Consider the following 26,370-nt stretch of genomic DNA (forward strand, 5'->3'; position numbering starts at 1 on the left):
GCAAATATGTGGATAATACAAAATTAGGGGGAGTTTTGGATAGTGAGGAGGGTTTTTGTGGACTGCAGAAGGATTTGGACTGTTTGGTAAAGTGGGCTGAAAGGTGGCAGATGGAGTTTAATGTAGATAAGTGTGAGGTTCTTCATTTTGGGAAGCATACCCAAAATAGGACATATGCAGTGTTGGGGAGGGCATTGAGGAATGCTGAGGAACAGAGGGATCTTGGAATAATGGTTCAGCATTCCTTGAAGGTGGATTCCCATGTAGATAGGGTGGTGAAGAAGGCTTTTGGTATGCTAGCCTTTATAAATCATAGCATTGAATATAGGAGCTGGAAGCTGATGTTGAGACTGTTTAAGGCTACGGTGAGGCCAAATTTGGAGTATTGTGTGCAGTTCTGGTCTCCAAATTTTAGGAAGGATATAAATAAGGTAGGAGAGGGTGCAGAGAAGGTTTACCGAAATGTTGCCTGGATTGCAGTATCTAGAATATGGAGAAAGATTGAGTAGACTGGGACTTTATTCATTGGAGCATGGAAGGTTGAGAGGGGATTTAATGGAGGTATTTAAAATTATGAAGGGAATAGATAAAGTAGTTGTGAATAAGCTCTTTCCCCTGAGGGTAGGGGAGATTGGATCAAGGGGTCATAAGTTAAGGGTTAGGGGGCAAAACTTTAGGAGTAATATAAGAGGATGCTTCTTCACTCAGAGAGTAGTGGCTGAGTGGAATGATCTTCTGGAAGAGGTAGTTGTGGCAGGGTCAATTCTGATGTGAGGGGGTTGGAGAGTTATGGGCAGGGAGTGGAACTAGTGGAGCTTCACGTAAATCGGTGCGGACTAGAAGGGCCAATATGGCTTATTTCCGTACTGTGAATGGTTATATGATTAAGGAAAAAAACAGCGAGACCTCCGGATATAACTTGTTTCATCAGGCAGATGGATCATGGATTTAGGAAGAGAAGATCATGTTTGAATATTTTATTATTGATTTTCAAATTGAAAACAAACAATTTCCTGTAATCAATCACATATTACAGTTATCCATTATATACATAATTCACTGTTGAATCCAAGCCATTTTCCCCCCTCCCACTCCTCCCCTCATTCAACAAACCACAATTGCGCACAATATTCAAGGCACCCACAACAAAGGTAGAGAACACAACAGGGATTTGTTACACCCTGATAGACCACCCCCCCCCGCCCCTCCCTCAGTAGAAGGATAGACGGGGAAGGCCAGGTGGCAAGATACACAGATCCACACTTTAACTGTGCTCCTATGAAATTTAAGTATGGTTGCCAAAATTTTAGATAAATAATATTTTTTTCCTTAAGTTATAAGTAATTTTCTCCAGGAGAACACAGCTTTGCATTTCCGTATTCTAGCACACAATGCTCAAATGAGAGTCAGATTTTCAGGTAACCGCTATGGACTTCCTGGCCACTGCCAATGCAATAATTACAAATTGGATTTGGAATTTGGACAGCTTCTTATGTCCATCATATTTCTCAATGGGAGCAGCTCTGAGTCCTGTGGGAATTCTTTACCTATGATTTTTTTTTCTCTCGGGCTTTGCCGAGTTCCACCCAGAGGGTTCTCACCTTGGTACACATCCAGGTTGTGTGCACAAAGGTTCTTGTTGCAATGCCACATCTGAAGCATTGGTCTGAAATTTCTGCAAGGTAAAATATAGCTCATCGAGAACGTTATACTGCGCATTAATAATCGCAGTCATGTTGTTCCAGCACCGCTCATCAATCGTTGTTCCTAAGTCTGACTCCCAGTTTTGCCTTGATTTGTGAAGGCCCAGTTTGGGGCCTTCCGCTTGGATTAAGAAATACATCGCCGAGATGATCTTCCATGTTTTCCCCTTTCATTTCAGGGTTTCTATGTTACTGCACATCAGTAAGGTCATGGATGGACCTAATTTGTCCCTCAAGAAAGATCTGAAAGTAGCATAGGAATGTCTTATTTGACAAGTCATATTTATTTTTGAGTTGCTAAAATTACATTAGTTTCCCCCTTTTGGAACCAGGTGTGCAGGATCTTGTTGTCCACCATCAATGTGCCTAATCTATTCGGAGTCAGGGTGTTTTTGAGGACAGCCCCACTTTAGACCCTATGTATTGGCTAATTTTGTTACATATAGAAATTATATGTTTTAATATGGGCTGTCTTTTTTGCTAGATAATAATTTAGTACCCCACTTATAAATAAAGTTTCCTGCTACCTTTTCACCCACCGTGTGCAGACCCATTTGTGCCCAAGATGGTACACCATCCCCCCTCAAATAGTGAGGCAATATACTTTGACTGAGCTGCTCAATAATATTTCTGAAAGTCTGGTAAACTAAAGTCCCAGGTTAGTTTTTCTATAGAAACTCTGGCTACCTTGCCATTCCACAAAAGCTTTTAACATGTGAATGTATGCAAAATGCCCAGGGCATCACCTTGGACAGAGTCTGGAAGAGGTACTAAAACCTCGGCAACACATTCATTTTAACACAGTTGACCCTGCCTACCAGTGAGATAGGCAGGGTCATCCACCTATTTAAGTCCTCCTCGATTCTCCTGAGCAAGGGGGTATAATTTAGCTTTTATAAATTATTTAGTTTATTGTCCACCCTAACTCCTAGATATTTAATCCTGTTTTGTGGCCACTTCGTATGTCTAATCTCTTGACATTGACTATAATTCCCCTTTAGTAAGTGGCATGACTTTGCACTTATCACAATTAATCTTATACTCAGAGACATCTTCATAGTCTTCCAGAGTAGAGTGCAGCCTGGCCAGTGAGTTTACTGGGTCTGTCAGATATTTCAGCACATCATCAGTATATAGATTGATTTTGTGTTCCTGCTGGCCTACCCTAAATCCCTCGATGTCTGGATCCTGGTGATTGGCCTCAGCCAATGGCTTCATAGCTAGTATGAATAGAGCTGGAGATAATGGATACCCTTGACTACTAGATCTTGACAGTGGGAGGGCTGAAGAAATTTGCCCATTGGTCACAACTTTAGCCTTTGACGTGTGGTAAATGCCCTTATCCAGTTTATAAAAGTTGTCCCTAGCCTCAATTTTTACAGCACCTTGACAAGAAGTCCCACTCCAGTTTGTCAAATGCCTTCTATGCATCCAGGGCTACAGCTACACTTCTTTCATCCCTTGGCTGTGACGGATGCATTATACTCAGCAGCCTAATTTGTCTTTTTTGCACAAAGCCCAGTTGATCCTTGTTTATTAATTTTGGCAAATGTTTTGCCAATCTTTTCGCCAGGGCTTTGACAAGTATTTTATAATCCATATTTAATAATGAAATTGGTTTGTAAGAGGATGGCTTCAGTGGATCCCTGCCTTTTTTGAGAATTACTGTAATAATTGCTGTCGAAAAGGATTCTGGGAGGGTATGGGTCTTAATTGCCTTGTCTACCACCTCCATAAAAATAAATCCTTAAATTCCTTGTAGAACTCAGGCAGGAACCCACCCTCCCTGGAGATTTGTTGGTCTATTTTCTATTTCTTCCTCTGTGAGAGGAAGATCTAACCCTGCTCTTCAAGGTTTAAATTTGATAGTTCCAATTTTGACAGGAGCTCATTGATTTTTATCTGGCCCCCCTGCCAATTCTGTTTTCTATAGATTTTCATAAAATTGCCTAAAAGTCTCATTAATTTCTTTTGAATTGGAGAAGATCATGTTTGACAAATTTATTGGAGTCCTTTTGAAGCTATAACAAATGCAATGGATAGAGAGGAACAGATAGATAATGTGGGGGTACTTGGATTTCCAGAAGGTGTTTGATAAGGTGCCACATAAAATATATTATAAAAGATAAGGATGCATGAAGTTGAGGAGTAAAGTTTTAATGTGGATAGAGAATTAGTTAACCAATAGAAGCAGGGAATTGAAAATAAGTGGGTATATCTCTGGATGGAAATCAGCAGTGAACAGAGTGCCAAAGGGTCGGTGCTGGAAGTGGATCTGGTGTAGCATATCTATGTTGGCTGATATCACTTAAGTTGAGAGAAAAAGCAAATTGTGCAGAGGAGTCCAAGAAATATAGATATGAGTGCAATGTTAGTAAATGTGAAATCATCCACTTTTAAAGGAAAAATAGATCAGATTATTATTTAAATGGGGAAAGTTTGCAGAATGCTGTCATGTAGAGGAACTTGGAATTGCTTGTGCATGGATTGCAGAAGATTGATTTGCAGATGTAAAGGGTAATCAAGAAGGCAAATGAAATGTTGGCCTTCATTGCTAGAGTGATTGAATTATTTAAGAACACTGAAGTTCTGAAGCAATTGCACAGATCACCAGTGAGGCTGCACCTGGAATACTGTGTACAGTTGTGGTCTCTGTACGAGAAAAAAGATGTACAGCAAAATCCACAATAAAGGGATGACGGAATCTGAATTTTCAGTTTGACTGAGACTCACTCTTCCAATGCCTAACTAATCCACCTGCATTGAGAATACACCATGTAAAAGACCAAAATAATGCAAAATGTGAAGTAATTTGGAAAAGAAAATCAGTATTGTAGTCTTTAATTATGTAAAGTTAACTTTAATCAAGTAATTCCATAACATAAAATTTAAATTTGAACCCCGGTCACTGGCGCTGTAACATTGTTGTGTTAGCCACTATGCTAACAGTGGTGCCGTCATAATGAATCCCCTCCCCCAAGTTTACAGGTAAAGCCTTACTAATAGACCTAATACTAATAAAAATAAAGACTTTTGCTAGGCAGGGAAAGGGAGACACTTTGGAAGAGTTGCCCCCAGCAGTGAGTGGCATTGACTAGCTCTTCATCTTGGTGTAGTGGTCAGACCCTCGGTGCAACCCGACTCACCTCAAGCCCTCTGGGCAAACCAATTCTCCTCCACGCCTCTATCCCGACCAGGCCCTCTGCACAGACTGACTCTCCTCCACTCCACCCAACTCTCCTCCATGCCAGTGTCCCGGTCAGGCCCTTGGCACAACCCAACTCGCCTCCATGCCAGTGTCGTGGTCAGAACCTCAGTGGAACCCAACTTGCCTCCATGCCAGTGTCCCAGTCAAGCCCTTGGCACACCTACATAACGCTGACAACCCGAGTCACCGCCACACAAGTGTCCCGGTCAAGCCCTCAGCGCAACTGGACTTGCCTCCACACCAGCGTCCCAGTCGGGTCCTCGGCGCCACCTGGCTCGCCTCCACATCAGTGTTCGAGTCAGGCCCTCGGCACACCTTTGTTGCACTGACAACTTGAGTAACCTCAATCCAAGTGTCCCAGTTAGGCCCTTGGTGCACCTTCCACGCACTGACAACCCAAGTCATCTCCGTACAAGTGTGCACTGACAACCTGACTCATCTTCACACAAATGGTGATGGTGAAAAGAATGCACACGCATTGAGGGGCATTGCGCAATCAGCGGGGCAAACCTGCACATGTCCAATGAAGTCTCAGGGCTCCTCTTCATCCGCCCAGTCTTATTTGTTTGAAATTTTTTATTTCCTCGGTAAGGGGAGCTGAATCCACTGCCTTAATAGTCATCACCTATTAAGTGGCAGAACAGGTTTGATGGGCCAGATGGGCTACTCCTGCTTCTATTTCTCATGTTACTGTGTACACTCAATGCAAAGACTTTATAGAGCAGTATCAAAGAAATGCAGGATGAAATTCCACAGTACATACATTAGAGGACAGTTCATGAAAAGTTGCTGCCAGCCTGAGTAATTATTACTGCAGTTGACTTTCCAGTGTGGAAAATGTTGAAAATAATTAAATATCTTGATGATGCTGAAATAGTTAGATGCAACCTCGGTGTTTAAAAGAGACGTTCTTGCTTGAGAAAACCAATAGAATTATTTGAAGTGTTAACAGTTCAATTTTTATGCAGGAAAATACATGTGTATGCCGCTAAATGATCATATAGGAAACTATTATGATAGGTTTTTAAAATATTGAAAAATAAATGAAAGCATTTTAGTCAAATTATGTTGAGTCTGGTTATGATCTTCAATTGTATTCCAAAGATTCCATGTAGTTTATTAAAATCCACTTTTCACATGTAATGTAATGTAGTTCCATGCTGCTTTGTAAAATATTTCTCAACATTACTTTTAATATCATTGCAAGGTAAACCACACCTATTTGATACTTTTTTAAATTAACTGTCTTGATTATAGATCCTAATAAAGACCAGCAAATCTATGAGAATTGGTCTAAAATGGAAGATTACCTGACATAAATTAAGCTTCATTCTTTTATTTCTCCTTTAAACAGCACAAATGCAGATACAATGATGCTTTGTAGTTGAAGTGCATAAAACAAAGGGAGCTTTCACATAAATCTAATTTTAGTTTCAGCAAGGTGTGGATGCTTTGCCTTTGGTGGCACTTTTGGCGTAGTAGTTAGCACAACACCTTTACAGCACCTGTGATTGGGTACCGAGGTTCAAATCACACGCTCTCTGTAAGGAGTTTTGATCTTCTGTCCATGTCTATGTGGGTTTTCCCGGGGGCTCTGGTTTCCTCTCATGATTTGAAAATCCCCGGGGGTTGCAGGTTAATTGGATGTAAATTGGGCGGCACAGACTCGTGGGCTGAAATGGCCTATTACCATGATGTGTGTATAAATTTAAATTGTCTATCATGTATGGTTTTACTTCTATTGCTCATTTTCCTCTTTTCTATCTCCTGTTTGATATAAAAAATTGCCTTGCTTTGAAGGAATGTCTTTCTCGAAATGTGATTACTAGGCTGAGATTAGAGTGCATTGAGCTAGAAGAAAGGGTAAATCTATTCTTTATATTTTCAAAATGTAGCATGCAGCTGAAGCAATGTATTAATACCAACCTTATGAGATTGCTAACTAATAATGCTTTGGATGCCAGTTGTGTTTGAATTTTATCTTTCTGAAAAGTTATTGGTTGTGGCATTTAACAATGGCGGTAGCTCAAAAAAATCAGCTGCATCGAACAATAAGCCCTGATATTTCAAGACCGAAGGAGTACAGAATAAATCTGGGAGAATCTGGGATTTACAGTGACCCTGACAGATTTAACATTAGGGTTTTATTATTTTTTTGCTTGCCTAACAGCAAGTCAAGACGACAAGCTGTTGTTTGTTTGAAGGGTTTAAGTTCCAAGAGGCTCACCTAAAGACCTTTGAGATTGTCACTGGCAGCCAATGGATGGGGGCTTGAATGTTAGCCAATGTAAACTGGATGGAGAAATAGATTGGGACTGAGAAATCTAACCATTGAAAATGGGAGGAATTTGACAGAAGTGTTTGAGAAGTCAGACTACAGAAGAGAAAGCAAAAATCAAGGCTTGGGATGTTCAACATTATGAAACTTTGGGTGCTGGCTATTTCACGAGAACAGGAAATATCTATTTTTGGCAGAAGGGAGGTCATAAATTCTTTGAAGGGTCAGAAAAATACCTATGCTTCAAGAACTCTTGTCTGACATTAACCAAATCACTCTTCTAAAATACTTTTAGCTTCCTCCTAGATCTTCTCCAGCCCAAGAAAGGATAAATATTGAAACCCCAGAATTCCACAGCATGGCATTTTAGATCTTTGTTTTCTTTATGCTTTCCATACACTGGTTTATCATCCAAATCTACAATTACAGCATAATTTTTTTGGAACCTCATTCTAATTCACAAGAACGGTGGAAAAGTAATTTTATAGTTGAAACTAAAGTATATTGGGTGTTGAAGTTTATAACACAATGGCTAATGTGAGGTTTGTCATGTTAATGTAATTGAGAAAGAAGTAAACTTGTATACATGAAGCAACTCTGACATAATAAAGCAGCAAAATGTTTTATGGAAGCATATTCAGTCAGAAATTAGCATTGAGATGCTTGAAAGATATCCGATGACTCATCAAAAATGTAGAGTATCAAATAGTTTACAGTACAATTTTTATTTGCTCTTGTATTTGAATAGGAAGAACAGACTCTCATGAAGGGATCTTGAAAAAAACTGCAAATTACCCCTTTCTGATACTTGCACCAACAAACTGAACATTTCTTCAAAATGTTCTGATGAAGACATATCGTGTCTCTATTTTACTTGCAAATAAAACACTGAACTGTGTTGTGGGGAATTATTAAAAATATATCAGATAACAATAGAAAATTATGAGGAAGGGGCAGGAAAAGATTTGGTAAGCTTCCATTCCCTGCTCATTGACCTGTTTCATTTGAGCTATCTTGTTTTACAGAGCCTGTTGGTCAAACATTTTCTTTCCCATGTAATGGGAACATTGCATCTGACTTTAATGTTCCCGATGGGCAGTCTGTTAATATAATGAGAACAATAAATAACATGGCTTGAAAATTTAGTGGCTTATGGAGATATGAGATGAGGTGTAGGTGCAGCATCACATTTAGAAATGCAAAATCTGCATCGAGGCAAACAAAAAATATTTTGTATCACTAACATGATTTTGAAAATCTTAATGAAACAAGCATGATGTCACAGAAAAACTGCTAGGTTCACAAGGAAAGATGGGAAAATGAAATGGCCAATAACCTTCATTTACGTAGTGTTTTTAAGGTGGTGAAGTATCTTTATGCACTTCACAGGAACATAATCAGATAAAAGTGGGCACCAATTAGGATTTTTAGCATGCATTTTTATAAAAGAGAGAATTTTGGGAAGTTCACTCCAGAGTTTAGGACTGAGCATAAGGCATAGCCATAAATGGCAGAGTAAAAGAGGTACAAGAATCTGGAATTAGGGTTATGTTGACATCATGCAAAGTTGAAATTAGGGAGAATAAAGCAAAAATGGGTGGCTAACACTTTCCTGAAATTCTTTCATTTGATAATGCATGGAACTGGACTGAGCAAGTGTCTAGAGAGTGGCATGTACTTAGTAATTATAAATATATATCTATATATATAGATATATCTATATATATCTATATAGATATATATACTCATCTGTAACTAGTTTATAACTTAAATGTTTCCAAAATGTATGGTACACATTGATGGCTGAACACTAAAGCATGCAACCCCACAACATATGAATGGTTCTAGCAAAACATCTAATTTATCCTGAGATGATAATTGTATGGTCTTCAAAAGCCTTTACCAGAATGCAATTCTACCGGTTATGAGAGATCGTAGTTTTCAATAAGGTAAGTTCTTGTCTTGACATGAAAATAGTGGTTGAAAGAGAAAACAGGAAGAGAAAATTAAAAAGCTGAAGAGGGCTGGTAGGTCAAGTATGATTTGGATGGGCTGTGAGATTATTTCAGGTTGGCCTAATGAAACATTGAAATCAAATTTTTTTAAAAACTTGAGCCTTCAAAAGGAATGAAGGATAAAAACATTCAACTTCTCTTAACTTTTCAGAAAAATGTCTCCACTAATACATTTTGGGTAACTGACGCTGGTGAGTCAGGTAGAGTTTTATAGAGCAAGCAAACTCAAACCAACATTTTAAAAGAACATTTCAGTTGAGAGTGAGTCTCAGTCTAAACTCGAATTTGCTACTGAGGGTTTCTGTCTAGTATGGCCAGTTAAAAATATAATGGGGGTATTGACATCATTTATATTAAAATACTTGCGTAGCATTGACAGAAAATTGGTTAGTGTAACTTCAGGCACAAACTCCAAACTGGAATATTTCCCTGACCATTCACATTGCTCAATCTCTCCACCTTTCCCCCATTAAGGCAGTCCTTTAAATCATATTCTCAAACCAAGATGTTAGAGCATTTTAATATTTATATTTTTGTCATATTGCACTGCTAGAATCTTGGGCCATTTTTTCTGTGAAATTGCTTTTGTATTCTTTAATAATAATTTATGTCATGCAAATATATTGGATTTCCATATCAAAAGAGCAACCATGATTATTATTTCTGTTACTTTATACAGGTTACAGCTCTACAAGAAGAAAAAGGTAGTTTATTAGTAGAAAATCAAACCCTTATGGAGCGACTCAATCAATCTGATTCTATTGAAGATCCCAACAGCCCAGCAGGACGTAGACACCTCCAACTACAAACCCAATTGGAACAACTTCAGGAAGAGACTTTTAGGTACACATTAAAAAATTCAGTTAATCTGAAACCTAGCTAGTCAGTTTCTAGAGAATTACCAAATAGCTGCAAACCATGCTCAATGTGCTCGAGTCTTGTAAATCTGTGCATCACAGCACAGAAATTAGGAATGCATTGAAGGTGAAATATACATGCAGCTGACCTCAAACTTCAATAGGGGTCCCAATACTAATCCTTGCAGAATACCACTGGACCTCCAGCCAAAATAACATCCTTCCACCCTTTGTCTTCCATTGGCAAGCCAATTCTGAAACTATGAATTCTTTGTGGATCTCGTCCATCAGCATTGTTTGAATCAGCATACCATGTTAAATGTTTGACATGTAAATAACATCCACTGCCCTACCCTCATTACCACCTTTGTGACCTGCTTATAAAACTTCAATTAAATATGTAAGATGTGACCTGCTCCTCACAAAGCCATGTTGACTGTCCCTAATCTGACTATGTCCTTCAAAATACATATAAATCCTCTCACTATCTTCTCCGTAGCTTCCCTATCCCTGATGTGAGGTTGATAATTTTTTTCTAACAGGTGGCTCCAGAATTGTACTCCAAACCCATACTCTTAACACTATGGGGTGTGGCCAGTTTGAGGTTAACTATACAGTAATTACCAGGTAAAAACGTATTCACCATATTATCTGGAGGAAAGACTTAAGTAGGTTCCATGTCTTGTTCTGTTGCTGCGCAGCAGAAGTCTCCCACTCTTCAACCTTGATGGCATTTATGTTAATAAACATAGAATTTCTGATTAAAGGAATATTTTTGTTGGTGGTTAAAATTTTTATTATTAATGAAAATAAAGCCTTTTAACTAATCATTTGTAGTAGGGCTATTTTGTTGCAGTATTTTAGATTACCTGAAGAATTTGAAATTTAACATTCAATTTATATGATTATTTCAGACTAGAAGCAGCAAAAGATGATTACCGGATTCGATGTGAGGAACTTGAGAAAGAACTTCTAGAACTACGACAGCAAAATGAAGAGCTTACAAGCCTTGCAGAGGAAGCCCAATCTTTAAAGGATGAAATGGATGTCCTTAGGTAATCTCACTTTTTACATTTATTTTTTACAATCAGGTTGGCCTGATTGAAGTTCCCTCCAATGATCCATTCTCTTTCCTTCCTAACATTCCTTATCTATTCAGTTACATTCAGTAAAAATTTCCATCAATTTATGTATAAATGAAAGCACTTCCTTCCAGGCATTCTTCTGATAAAGTGGGTAAATTGGAGGGCATGGTGGAGTCGTATAAAAAGAAACTGGAGGATCTGGGTGACTTGCGTCGGCAGGTGAAGCTCCTTGAAGAAAAGAATACTATATACATGCAGAATACAGTCAGTCTAGAGGAGGAGCTACGAAAAGCAAATGCTGCACGAGCACAACTGGAAACATACAAGAGACAGGTATGAAGCTACTAAGAATGTTGAAAATATAAATTAGAAGCGGAAATAGTTTCCTAAACCTGCATTGTCATTCAGTAAGATGTTGGCAGAAGGTCCCTTGTCTACTTTGCCACTCGATTATCAGATTGTAGCCAGCGCTACACCAGAGAGTGGAAGAACAACACACACTCGATGTGACTGTAGTCAAGACTGCTTTTATTGCTCTCCTGCCCTTGCTGATATAGGCCCAGCTTCCCGCCTCTGGACCCAGTTTTCCCACTGTTGTCGGCGGACGTAATGTCACCGGCGTGCCGGCCGCTGATTGGACAGCATGCCCACCAATGTTCTCTGTTTCCCGTCATGTGGCCTGTTGGTCAGGAAGAAAGGCCATTAGCCCACGCGGGCTTTGTGAGATCGCCGTGTTTGTCTGCCATTTTGTGTGTAGGGTGGCCTCCCGGGTAGCAGACCGCTACAAGATCTCCTTATGTTCAACAACTGAACTTCCACATCTTAGCTGGAGCTTGTTGAACAGCAGTGAGGAAATAATGGTGTTGAAGGCTGAGCTGTAGTCAATGAAGAGTATGTATGAGTTGCTGTTTTCGAGGTGCTCCAGAGCTGAGTGGAGAGCCAATGATATTGTGTCTGCTGTGGAATGATTGTGACGCTATGCAAATTGCAGTGAGTCCAGTCCTTTGCTTAGCTGCATGTTCATTCTGGCCATGACCAGCCTTTCAAAGCATTTCATCACAGTAGATGTTAGTACTACTGGGCGATAGTCGTTAAGGCACCTCACACTCCTCTTGGGCTCCAGAAGAGCCTTTTTGAAGCAGATGGAAACTTCTAATTGGAGCAATGAGATATTGAAAATGTGCATGAATACTCTAGCTAGTTGGTTGGAACAGATGTTGAGTAACCTGCCAGGTGTGCCATCAGGGCCTTATGTCTTGCTAGGGATCACCCTCTTGAATGATGATCTCATATCTGCCTCAGGGATATGGCAGGGATTTTCATAGGTACAGTTGGGTTGTCCTTCTTAAATTGGGCATTGAAGGTTCAACTCATCGGGTAATGACGCATCACAGCTATCTATGGTGTTCGCCCTCAGTTTGTAGGTTGTAATGGTCTGCATTCCCTGCCATAACTGGCATGTATCTTCCTCTGTCTCTAGTTTCCTCTGGAATTGCCACTTTGTTGCAGAGAGAGCAGGTTGAGGCTGACTTTTTGTAGAGATCCGGATGCCCGGCCTTGAACACCCTTGATCTCGCCATCACCAGGTTGCGAATCCTCTAATTCATCCAAGGCTTCTGGTTGGGGAACATGTGGGCACACACTCATCCACACAGGTCTTAATGAATTCGGTGACTCATGTTGCATATTAATTCAAGTCTAAGGATGAGTTCTTGCATATGGTCCAGTCCACTGATTTAATGCAGTCCTGCAGATGCTCCTCCTCCTCCCTCCACCATACCTTCGCAGTCTTTACTGTTGGTAATGTGATCCTCAGTCTCAGCTTGTATGCAGAGAGTAAAAGTACAGCCAGGTGATCAGACTTGCTGAAGTGCAGTCCCGGTATGGTTAGGTAACATACTTCTTGGTGGTGTAGCAATGGTCAAATATGCTGGCTCCTTTGGTCTCGGATGTGAGTGTTGTGGTAATTCATTAGATCTCCTTCAGGTTGGCCTGATTGAAGTTCCCTCCAATGATCAGGATGTGTTGTCTTGTGGCTGCTCCTCACAATGCTCAGTCCCTCTAGTGGCAGCCTGATGTTAGCCTATGACAAAATCTACACTGTGACCAGGATGATGGCGGTGAGCTCCCTCAGCAGGTGGAATGGGCGGAAATTACTGTTTTTTATGGCATATAAGGCATTTAAGATCGCCCCCCCCCCCCATTTTGACAAAGAATATTAAGAAATTTTTTTTTAGTGCATTTACAGATAAGTATTTAATGGTGGGTAACACTGACAGTGATCGTTGTCTCTGCGTGGCTCACTCAGTGTCGAGGGGGGAGTGGGGCTGTGGGATCAGTGTGGGGACTGGTGGCAGGCTGTCGGGGGTGGAGTGGGGCTGTGGGATCAGTGTGGGGACTGGTGGCAGGCTGTTTGGGGTGGAGTGGGGCTGTGGGATCAGTGTGGGGACTGGTGGCAGGCTTTCGGGGGGGGTGGTGGAGCGGGGCAGCAGGACCAGTGCAGGTGTGATGGAATTGTTTTATTAAACTTTATTATATATATTTCTTAGTAAAAAGGCTTTTGTGGGTGGACAGGGACACAGACACAACAGACCCTTACACACAGAAATCATTTTGAAAGTCGAAATGTCTGTTATTCCATTGTTGGCTGAAAGCTATGTAAACGGCCCAAAAAACTGAAGTGATTCTTCATTGAAGCTAAGGCGATAGTATTTGCTGAGAGGCAGCATCTGTTGAAACAATCAAGTTCTTGCTTGGCATGACCTGCCCTGACAGGCTGGAGTCCTTTGCTCATGATTCATACTTTTGAAGTGGGTTGAAGAAACTTCAAAGACAGCCATGAGGTCAGGTCATGTGATTTCGAAAAGCTGCATTTTAATATTGCACCAAGAAACCTCTGGGGTCAAAAATGCAGTGACATTCTGTGAGGAAAGAACTGCTTGTGTTCTCCTTGTCAAGGGAAGAACACAGAATTGCAGTGGCTTCAGAAAGGATGGCCACTTTGCTACTTCTCTTGGTCGAGAGAAAGAGAGAGGGCAGTGCTGCAGAGGCATTTTAAATAGCCACTTATGACTGTCCAATTCTGGGTAAAAGAAAGCAAGATCATTGTTGTTTCTGGATCATAACCGTTGTGATGGTTCCTTAGTCCGACTCGTACCTGACTTTGTGAAATCATCGTGGAAGAAAACGTAAGTTCGGAAACCTCCGTGCAAGAGAGGTAAATCATTTGTATGAATAAATAATTCTCTGAATACAGCTCCACAAGAATTTCATGAGTTTTGAGAAGTCTGAGGTCATATCTACTCTATAATTACTTTTGAGCAACAATTTCTGAGTTTCAACACAAAACTGACTGAACTTTTAAAATTAATATTAATTCTTTTTACAATTGTGCCTAAACTGTACACACACACACACACACACACACACACACACACTTGTGCATAGTGAGGTTTAGAGTTAAGTAAGAAGTGCTATATTATTAATAGTTATTAATAAAAATTATTGTTTTGAAGATACCATTGTCTTAGTGGATTCCTGTTGCTGCTGGTTCTGGTACATAGCAGCGGGGACCAACAGTGGGCTGTCTCCCAACAGCCTGCCATGAACCCCCACACTGATCCCACTTCCCTCTCCCCCTTCCCCATACCCCGCCACCAGTCCCCAACGATAGATGGCAGTGATACTAGTGACGATCACTGTTGGCATTACTTGCCATTATCACCCTAATTTCAACTTCACATAAAAGATACTTTTGAGCCAGTTATTTTGGGGGGGAAAAGTGGATCTTCTATGCTTTCAAATATGGTAATCGCCAGCTGTTCCAGTTGGGGAAGCAGGACTCGGACATAACCATCGCATTGGTGCGCCACCTTGGGCTGTAATGTCCTTGTTTAACCACGTTTCTGTGAAGCACATCACACAGCACTCCCTGATGTCTCTCTGATGTTGTAATCTGGCTTGGAGTTCATCGAGTTTGTTTTCCAAAGATCATACGTTGGCCAGGAGGATGGTTGGGAGCCCACTCGTAACTGAGTTGCCAACCTAAAAAGGAGCTTCTGCTTCCTATATTTTTTTCATCCTTTAAACAATTATTTATATACATTCTTTATCTATATTACCCCCAAACCACAGTTTTTATTTTATCTGTGACATTATGATATAGTTTATATTGTATATAGATATGTTTTTGGGAGATAAATTGTGGCAGGTTTTTTAGTGTAGGTCACATACAAACACTTCAAAACAAATCTCATTTAAAATGCTGGAGCTCTGCTCAAGCCAGACAGTTCAGGCTCTGAGAACCTTTGCATAAAGTTTGAAGAATGCCTATAAGGACTTCACAAGTAGGTGTTAATTGGACATGTTATGGAGTAATGGATTATTGTTTTGGAAATCATCAGATAAACAAACTCAGAAGATTAGGTCCGGTGCCGCAGTCTGTCTGAGTGCAGTTGGCTGTTCTGAGAGGGTCATGTGGTTTTCTCTGAGTGAGAGAGAATGAGAGAACTCAGTTCTACAGTTCAGCAGCTGGGATTGGAACATGACAAGCTGACAAGCTTGCGGAAAAATCCCATTTTGAAGACGGGCTGTGAGTTCTTAGTTCAGCCTGGTCATATCCCTTGTGGACCATACAAGAGGAGATGGCTGGCTGTATAATGTTTCACTTGAAATAAGGGAAACAAAAAGGAACTTTGTAGTGACCTGAAAGAAATAGGTTATCATCTGGAAAACCCTGACGTGGCTGATCAGAAGAAATCAGTAGTGGGTGTCCAACGAGCAACAAATCTCTCTCTGAAAACCGACAAGAACCTTCCTGAGTGGTAACCATTTACCTTTCAAACACCAAAGCCTGATGAACTTCATAAATGTTAAATTTTGTGCACAGTATAAGAATTGCCTGCAACTAGTGAACTTGGAGGTGTGAGATTTCTGAAAATCCAAAAATATACTAAATTAATGAGTTCACTGTTATTCATCCTGTTAATTACTTCTTCAAAAATCTAACCAGCATGGTTTAGCCTTCAATAAATCACGCTGATTAGTCATATCATTGCTTTGAACTATCATATTGTTGAGGATAATTCCAGCATTTTTCTTACAACTAAATAATGTTGTTTTGTCTCTCTCTCTTGCATGATTTGTGGAAATTTATTCCAAGTTAGTACATAGTATGCCCATAGTTGCAGAATTAGGCCATTTGGCCCATCAAGTCTAGTCTAGAATTTGAATCATGGGTGATGTATTTGGATGTAATTTTCCTATCAACTTCATTCTCCTGTCTTTACCTTGTGACTTTTGACACCCTTATGAATCAAAAACCTATCAAGATCCAAAGTATACCACCTTTGCCAGGGTGTGAATCTTGCAATGTAGCCTCTGTCTTGTACGGAAAAAAAAATAAGACACTTGTCATTCACCAGCCTCCTGAAGAGTGGTGTTTCCCATCTGTCACCCACGCATTTGGACATATTGACTTGGCCCTATACAGCCATTTGTGGCAATGAATTTCATAGATTGAAACAGATTAGAACATGAAGAATATATGAAATCTTGGCAAAGTCAGGATAGTTTTTCCAAAACAAAATTGTACATAATTCTAGAAATATAACTATTCTGCAATGGCAATGCATATCAAATTCAGGATTGTGTAGCAAGCGAGCTAACTAAATGAACAAATTGGGCCAGCAGTTCACCAACCATGAGCACTCATGAGGTTTATTTAGTGCAGCTGCTGTTTTAAGGCCTTCAAAACTCCCACCCCTTATGCCAGAAACAGCATCGTCGTGATGCAAACGAGCTGCCCGCACATATGTGGGCCCGAGCCGGTCAGAAAAGATGAACTGCATGGCGCCATCTTTGATGCAGCTGCTCCGCTGACGTGTGCGTAACATAGAGAGCTGGTTCGCCCGACCATGAAGTATATGCGCCGTCACACTACCCGCCCACCCAGAACCGGCGGTACTGTCTGTATTCTTCAAAGTCAGTAAAGTCCTCAGTTTAGGAGGTCTATCCCTGCACTTAACTGACTGGAGTGAAACTGGCCAGGTATGCCGGTTTCCGTCGGTCAATGGTGAAAAGTTCCAAAGTGAAAGTAGAGCCGTTGTTGTGGCTTACCTTATAAGGGCCCTCATAATGTCGTTGGAGGGGTGAGCGGTGCGTACCCCTGTGGACGAGCGCAAACTTAACCTTTTAAATCTTTTGGTATGGAGGAGGGGCTCTCCATGGTGGGCCAGTGGCTTTGGTGCAAGGTTGCGCAGTCTTTCTTGGAGTCGTTGAAGCACTGTGGTATTTTCAGGTTCTTGGTTGCTGTGGCTGGCAGGAACTCACCGGGAATAGTTAAGGCTAAGTGGTTAAATGCACTAGAATGCCAAAAAGGGATATGCACGTGGACAGCAGGGCTCGGGCACAGCAGTCGGTTGTGGTTTTGGTGATGGGGTCCAGCTCCAGCCATCTGGTAAACCGGTCAACGATGGTGAGGAGAAAAGACTGGTAAGGGACCCATGATGTCAACGTGTATATGGGCTAACTTGCCCATATTGCTGGAATTGCCCATATTGCTGGATGGGTGCCTTAGTGTGCCTGTGGAGCTCGGCTGTCTGACAGTCCGTGCATGTCCGAACCCATTCACTGACCTGTTTTCGCAAGCCATGCCATATGAAATGAGAGGAATCCATGCGGACGGTGATCTTGATGGAAGGGTGGGAAAGACCATGAATTGAGTTGAATGCCCTCTTCCTCCACTGCAGTTGTAAGCTGGTGATGGTGGTGTGGAAAGCGCGAGTCTCGGCATCTGCCTGTTGAGCCTGTGCAAGCTCAGAGTAGTTAAGGCCTGGTGACAATGTTTGAAGCGCAGGCCTGGAAAGAGCATTCACCACTACTTTACCCCTCTCTGAGAGGGGCTGGATGTTCGTTATGAACTCGGAGATGTAGGCAAGATGGTGTTGCTGATAGGCTGACCAGGGTTCTGAAACTTTTGAAAATGCGTAAGTTAAAGGTTTATGGTCTGTGAAGACCGTGAATGGCCTCCCCTCCAGGAAGTATCAGAAATGCCGCACTGCGAGGTAAAGTGCTAGCAGCTCCCTATCGAAAGTACTGTATTTCAGCTCTGGTGGTCCTAAGTGTCAGCTGAGCTGTACTCCTCCAATTGTGGTGCTTGAAGCGTCGACAGTTAAGGCAGTGGGGACATCTGTCGTTGGAAGTACAAGCAATGTGGCATTGGCAAGGGCATCTTTGATTTGTTGGAAAGCCGTTGCAGCTTCGTCATCCCCTGCTAGGTCCTTTTTTGTTGCAGCCTTTGTGAAGAAGAATGGGTTAGGCCTGGTGAATTAACGAATGGCTTCAACTTTAGTTGGTAGAGGTGCTGCGCCATCCCTGGTGATCCTATGGCCCAGGAAGTCAATGACCTCCAATCCAAACAGGCACTTTGCCGAGTCAGCAGTGAGGCCGAACTTGCTGAAGCGGGAGTACAGCTGGCGCAGGTGGAAAACGTGTTCCTGCCGATTTTTGCTGGTGATGAGGATGATAGATGAACAGAAAATCCAAATCCCTATCAACCATGTCCATGATGTGCTGGAATGTTTGTGCTGCATTTTTGAGGCTGAAGGACATGCGCAGAAATTAGAAGAGACCAAAAGGAGTAATTATGGCTGTCTTCTTGACATCATCGGGTATACAAAGATCTGGTGGTAAACGCGCACCTGGTCGACTTTGGAGAAGATTCGGACACTGTGTAAGTTGGCGGTGAAATCTTGGATGTGGGTACAGGGTAACGATCTGGTGTGGTGGCATTGTCGAGGCATCTGTAGTCCCCGCATGGCCGTCAACCGCCAGTGGCCTTCAGGACCATGTGAAACAGTGAGGCACAGGGGCTATTGGATCTACGGACGATGCCCAGTTCCTCCATGCACTTGAACTCTTCTTTTGCCAGGTGCAGCTTATCTGGAGGTAGCCATCAGGCAGGTGCATGGAGGAGTGGCCCCTGGGTGGTTATATGGTATTGGACGCCAAGCTTCAGCATAGTAGATATGAATTGAGGCTTGAGGATTGTCGAGAACTCAGCCAAAATGCAGCTTAATTCATTGGTGGAGGACACGACTGATGCTTGATGGGGGCCTGGCATTCCGGCTTCTCTGAGAGGGAAGGTGTGAAAGGTTTTGGCGTGCACTAACCGTTTGGCCTTCAGGTCAACGAGCAGGCTGAGTGTCCTTAAGAAGTCTGCACCCAGGAATGGTTTTCCCACTGATACGAGTATGAAATCCCTGTTGAAAGTCTTGTCTCCTAAACACACCACTACTCGTCTTTTCCCAAAAGTCTTTATCGAGCTGTTGTTGGCCACTCAGAGGGTGGGGCTGCGGGGTCTTGTGCGGGTCTTGAGCACCTTTGGCAGGATTACGCTGATTTCCGTGCCTGTGTCGATGAGAAACCTGCGGCCCCAGACTTTGTCACTGACATGGAGGAGGCTGTTTAGGTGGTCGGCTGCTGAAGCCATCAGCAGCAGCTGGCTGTGGCATTTCCCGGAAATGCGCAGCGCTGCTGGCATTTATGGGCGTCTGGCCCTCACCTTTGGTGGAAGTAACACCATTTGCTGTCTGCGACTTTGGTCGGTTTCCGGAGGCGTTGTTGATTTTTGGGCGGGTGGAGTTTGGTTTGCAGCTCCGCTTGTGCATGGCTCAGTTGACTGACGGTGGACTCGTGCGCCAGAGAATGTTTGCTTTGGCTGCAACCTTTCTGGGGTCACTAAAGTCTGCATCAGCCAGCAACAGCTGAATGTCATCAAGCAGCAGTTCTAAAAAGGCCTGCTTGAATATGAGGCATGGTTTGTGACCCTCTGCCAGTATTAGCATTTCATCCATGAGGGCAGATGGCATTCTGTCCCCTAGGCCATCCAGGCGCATGAACCTGGCTGCCCTCTCGCATCTGGAGAGCCCATACATGATGATGAGTAACGATTTCAGAGCGTTGTATTTACCTTCCTCCGGTGGGTCGTCTATGCTGGCTGTGGTTTCTTGGTCCAAAGAGCTGACAACATGGAAGTATTTGGTGGAGTCTGAAGTGATCTGTTTTATCTGGAACTGTGCCCCCGCCTATTCGAACCATGTTGGGGGGAGTGTGCAGAGAGTAGGTAGTCTAAGCACTATGGCGCTCACTGCTGCAGTGTCCATGCTAAGGAGTCCAAAAGCATTTGGTCCCATCAGGGTCACCAATGTAGCATACGAGCTAACTAAATGAACAAATGAGGCCAACAGTCGACGGGCTCATGAGGTTTATTTAGTCTAGTGCGCTGCCGTTTCAAGGCCTTCAAAGCTCCCTCCCACCCCTTACGCCGGAAACCACATCATCGTGAAGCAAATGTGCTGCCCACACACATGCGGGTCCAAGCCTTTGTTGGAAAAGACGAATCACGTGGTGCCATCTTTGATGCGGCTACTCCGCTGATGCGCGCGTAACATATGGCGCCAGTTTGCCTGACCATCCAGTATGTGCGCCACCACAACGGTGCATATTTGGAAGAAAATGTGCAACTGGTAACGTTCCTGGTTGACATTCCTGCTACTCTCAATCATGGAAATTCCTGAGAGGGCATATTTGTTGAATTGAGCTTGGTGATAGTATTTCAGTCAAAATTAGATAGCATTCTAAGAAGAAAAAAAGCAGGGGGCATTATTGCCTTGTATCTCAGTGCTGATCATCAGTGCTATTAATGTGGAGTTTTGCATGTTCTCACTGTGACTGCATCAGTTTCCTCAAGGTGTGGGTTCGTTGTTTAATTGGATACTGTAAATATCCCTTGTGTGTAAGTCATTGGCAGAACCTGATGGGAATTGGGGGACAATGACATAGGGTTAACGGAAGATTGGTGTTAAAGGTGTTTGATAATGTAGATAGTGTTGGCTACATAATATTTAACGACTTTGAAGAAGTGGAAAGGTGGGTTAGTAAGTTTGGAGATGATACAAAGGTTGGAGTGTTGTGATTAGTGTAGGTGATTGTCATAGGATGCAGAGTGGGTGGAGAAGTGTCAGATGGCATTCAATCCGGTTGAGTGTGAAGTGATGCACTTTGGAAGGTCAATCTTGAAGGCGGAGTATGTGGTTGATGGCAGGATTCTTAACAGTGTGAAAGAAGGGGGACCTTGTCCAAATCCATAGATCTCTCAAGGTTGCTACACAGGTTGACAAGGTAGATAAGAAAGCTTATGATATGATGTCCTTCATTAGTTGTAGGATTAAGTTCAAGAATCATGAGGTAATATTGCAGCTGTATAAAACTCTGGTTAGACCACACTTTGAACATTGTATTCAGTTCTGATTGCCTCATTACAGAAAGGATGTGAAAGCTATGGATAGGGTCCAAAGGAGATTTACTAGAATGTTGCCTAAATTGGAGAACATGTCTTACAATGCAAGGCTAACAGAGCTAGGGCTTTTCTCTTTGGAGCAAAGAAAGATGAGAGGGATTTGGATCGGGAGCTTGGGTTTGCCAATGGATTGAACTGGAGCCTTGTGGCTGCAGATGCTGTGGGAGCACTGCAGGCAAATCCACAAACACTCACTTAAGGAATGTTCTTTTGCTTCTCTTTTTATCTTGCTGTTAAGGGGCAATGCTAATGGTGACTCTTTGTGTGCCTTATGGCAGGAATATGGCAATTTCATGTATTATTTCAGTACCCTCCATAATGTTTGGGACAAAGACAACTTTTTTCCTTTATTTGCCCATGCTCCACAATTTTAAATTTGTAATTAAAGTATGCATTCCAGATTTGATTCAAGGTTACTTGTATACATTCTTGTTTCAGCATATAGCACTTTTTATACATAGTCCCCTCATTTCAGGGCACCATAATGTTTGGGACATTTGGCTTCATAGGAGTTTATGGTTACTCAGGTATGTTTAATTGCTTCATTGGTGCAGGTATAAGAGAGCTAGGCTTGCTTCTAAGCTTTTGATCACCTTTGGCGTCTGTAGTTGCCATTTTTCAATATGAGGACCAGGGATGCGCCAATAAAAGTCAATGAAGCCATTATGAGGCTGTAAAACAAGAATAAAACCATAAGAGACTTCACCCAAACCTTAGGATTATCAAAATCAACTGTTTGGAATATCATTAAGAAAAAAGAGTGTACTGGTGAGCTCAGTAATTGCAGAGACTTGAAAGCGAAGGAAGACCTCCATTGCTGATGACAGAAGAATTCTCATTTTCATGAAGAAAAATCCCCAAATGCATGGCCGACAGATGGGAAACACTCTTCCAGAGACAGGTGAGGTATGTCGATGACTAATGACTTAGTCATTTTTTTTTCCGCAGCAGACTTCACGAACAGAAATACAGAGGCTACACTGCAAGATGCAAATCGTGCTTTGGATCTTGAGCAGTTCCTTTACACCTCCATACTTTGCTCTTGCCATCACTCTGATGCAGGTTAATTTTGGTCTCATCTGTCCACAAGACCTTTTTTCCAAAATTATGCAGGCTCTTTTAAATACTTCTTGACAAACTGCAATATGGCCAACCTTTCTATGGTTAACTAGTGGTTTGCACCTTGCAATGTAGCCTCTGTATTTCTTTTCATGAAGACTTGTCATTGTTATATCCACACCTGTCTCCTGAAGAGCGTTTCTGATCTGTCAGATCTGTTTGAGGATTTTCCTTCATCAGCAGAGGGAATCTTCCTGGGAATACCAGATCCTTTGTGATTACTGAGCTCACCAATATGCTCTTTCTTCTTAATGGCTTTGTCCCAAACATTATGGAGGGCACGCTACATGTTCTCTAATATTACATGACAATAAAGGAAACTTGAATCTTGAATAGAGGTCTACAAGATTATGTGAGGTGTAGATAGGGTGGACAGTGAGCACCTTTTTCCCAGTATGAGTGTAGCAAACACCAGAGGATATCTATACAAGGTGAGGGGAGGAAGTTTAGGGGAGACATCACAGATAAGTTGTTTTTTTTACACAGAGAGTAGTGGCTGCCTGGAATGCATTATCGAGGTGGTGGTGGAGGCTGGTACAATAGGGACATTGTAAAAGACTCTTAAGACATGCACATAGATGCCTGAAAAATGGAAGGTTATGGGTATGAGGTAGGGAAGGTTTAGTTTGTTGAGTAGGTTTATATGTCCGTATCTGTACCATATATAGAGCTGGAAGACTTATATTGTGCTAAAATGTTCTCTGTTCTATGACAGGAGTAAATGCAGCTGATTAAACACTTTGATGTTCTCTTGTGGCAAAATGTAAGAGACCAAGAAAGTGAGAATATGCCAAAGAGTTGGAATAAAGATGGTATTGTTACTTTGGCCATTTTAATGGCAGCATTGCTGCTGTACTAGACCTAGGAGGAGCAGGGTAGCAGACACATATCTTTCAATGTTCCTCCTCATGGTGCCACTGCCTGGTTCTCCTGACTGATGTCTCCATCCAGGTTTAAACTGCCTGTAGAATAGAGCTAGTGGTACTTTTTTTAGTGTCAACCCATTGAGGTCTTTGCTGAAGATGATGCCCAGGCTCGGCATCTCAGACCACGAGAGATACAGACTGGCACTGGACAATACAAGAATAGACCCTACCCCCAATCTGCCACTATCACACTGGAAGGATAAACTTGGGCAAGGAACCTACAAGGTAGGGTTAGCAGGAGACAGGCGCAGTGAACCATCATGGAACTTGACAGCCAAAAGATTTGCACCGGGCTGCTGGATCTTATGGAAATCAGGATTTGTGAGGGTGCCAATGGCCAGCAGGGCTCCCAAGGGGCCTTTGGCACTGACATCATCCTAATTACAATGGGATTCAGAATCAGGGCCAAGGAGGCTGACTTGGATGCCTTGAGCTCGGATACACCAGTGGATTGGCCAGGAGGCTGTGCGACATTAGAGATTATGGGAGTGATGGCATCCGAAGTGGTGGTGGGAACCACAGACACCTGATATCTCCAAAGGGACTCTGTTTTGCTTCTCTTTCTTGTCTTGATAGTGGTGCCTCTTTGAGTGCCTTTATTGGACAGAAAAAGGAAAAATAATTTTGTGTAGAATCACAATAAAGGATCTTGAATCCTAAGGTCACAGGGAACCTTATGTTTGTATGTTAGATTTCTTTTCTGCAGTTTCCCTTTTCCAGTTTATGATATTTTTCTTCTACTGTCCTTCAGTTCAATTAAGGGCATAATCCTGGAACAAAGCACACCCTTTACCAATGCTAAAAAAATTTCATCTCATTTCCTTCAAGTCAGAATTTTTTCTAACAGTTGTAATATTCAAAGATAGTTTAACTTTTTTTTGCCTATACTGAATTTAAAATGGCATTTTATTCAATGTTTTGAAACCCAAGCATTTCCCATTTTCTGTGACAAGTTGCTTCTTTACATTTTCTTCCTTTCTTGAATAACTACTGATGGAATGATGAATGCGATTCAATTTAATAAACATTATATACCACTTTAGTTTCTTGATTCTTTTTAATACCAGATGCAAAGAGGTGCAGTTGGATATTCAAAATTCAACAACTCGAAAAATCACAATGAACTCTTTCATTGATGTGGTTTTATTTCAAATAATACCATGAACATTTTTCAAAGCAGGAAACCATTTGTAAAATGGAGGGATAAACTATTTTTCACATCTCATCATCTTACTAATGACCATGTTAATGATATTACGCTAATCTACTGCTGCTTTGTGATTTTGCATTAGATGTTGAAGGTGCAAAGTTTTGACTTAATCTGACTAAATGTTTGTAGAACAAGCAAAATATTAAAGATGCTGTGTCAATTTTGCAGTAAATGTGGAATGTTGATAGGATGGACAGTGACAATAATTACATTTCTAAATTCAACAATTTTTATTAACGTAGGTTGTAGAGCTTCAAAGCAGGTTGTCTGAGGAGTCAAAAAAGGCAGACAAATTGGAGTTTGAGTATAAAAGATTGAAAGAAAAAGTGGATACTCTTCAGAAAGAAAAAGATGTAAGTTTCTTGTTTCAGATTTATATAACAAATTCTGCCCTTTGAATTTTATTTGAAACAAAATCCTATTTTAACAAACCATCGCACCTTATTTCTGAGCTTCACATTTGTGTTGCAATTATTTTTATTCAGTTTATTTACAGAATTACAGTAAAAAAAATTCTGAAAATTACTTTACAAAATGTTTACCCTATTTCCAAAAATGTAAAGGCTGGGGAAATGGAATGCACTTTAAATGTCGTACTATTGCAAAGTTTTGTAACATTCTGAATCCAAATGATGTTTCTGTAATATTTCCGAAACTCAAATATTTCTAGAGGTTACGAACAGAAAGAGATTCCTTAAAAGAGACAATTGAAGAATTGCATTGTGTTCAAGTACATCAAGGCCAACTCACTACCGGTCTGTAATAAAAGTTTTTCTTGAATTTTGCTTTGTATTGTTTGCTAAATTCCTCATATTTTTAGTACTAATAATTGAATCCAGATAACATAACACTGGTTATTTTAATATTTCCCAAAGGACTTACTCCAATGAATAGTCAAGAGGCTTCAGATAGTTTAGCAGCAGAGATAATAACTCCTGAGATCAAGTAAGTTAAAAAATGTATTTTTTTCCAGTTGTGAATATAATCTATTTCAAAGGCAAACAATGTGATTAAACTTGTTCTGCCTTTCAGGATGTTTAATATCCATTATTTATTTTGTTGTGCTGTTTCAATGGTTCTCGTAGCATCTCAGTAACTTTAATGAGATAAATATTCTGAAATTAACCTTTTCCAAATTATTTAAGTTCCATTTTGACACCTTGCAACTGTGGATTGTGGAATACTTCAATTTCAAGATCAGTAAACATGAGGTTGATGGTTTGCAGAGCATAATGCTATTCAAATATGAAGAGAAGGATGATATGAAAGTGTTCTTGTACAATGAATTGTAATCATGCGTTCAAAACCACATGCAAAAATCTATAGTTAGTGGGTAAAGGTTTCTTCTCTGCTCTCTTTCCCACTGAAAATGTGCACATTAATATTGTGCACATCTAACTTTTCTCAGGTGTATATTTAAATTTTATCCAAGGGATTAATGATTTCTTCTGAGGTTAAGTGTTTTGTGCTTAGTTGAACTTAGAATTATTAAAACTTGTTACATGGGATGAAATAAATCAAGTCAAGTCAAATCATATTTATTTATTGATCATACCATAAGCCTTGCACTGAACAGTGAAAACAAAATAGCATTTCTTTGGACTGTGGA

At 41.2% G+C, this 26,370-nt stretch overlaps 1 protein-coding gene across 8 annotated transcripts in view; it reads left to right on the forward strand.

Annotated features, from left to right (window-relative positions):
* Nucleotides 1-26,370, forward strand: part of hook3 (hook microtubule-tethering protein 3) — a 149,358-nt gene that overhangs the window by 73,050 nt on the left and 49,938 nt on the right. For all 8 annotated transcript variants that reach the window (XM_069925886.1, XM_069925887.1, XM_069925885.1 and 5 more), the window contains exons 9-14: nt 9,884-10,047; nt 10,976-11,116; nt 11,278-11,479; nt 25,004-25,114; nt 25,432-25,516; nt 25,637-25,706. In XM_069925886.1, coding sequence (XP_069781987.1) covers nt 9,884-10,047; nt 10,976-11,116; nt 11,278-11,479; nt 25,004-25,114; nt 25,432-25,516; nt 25,637-25,706 — 773 coding nt within the window. The remainder of the gene's footprint in view (nt 1-9,883; nt 10,048-10,975; nt 11,117-11,277; nt 11,480-25,003; nt 25,115-25,431; nt 25,517-25,636; nt 25,707-26,370) is intronic.

The sequence above is a fragment of the Narcine bancroftii genome, chromosome 3 (genome assembly GCF_036971445.1).
Source record: "Narcine bancroftii isolate sNarBan1 chromosome 3, sNarBan1.hap1, whole genome shotgun sequence".
NCBI lineage: Eukaryota > Metazoa > Chordata > Chondrichthyes > Torpediniformes > Narcinidae > Narcine > Narcine bancroftii.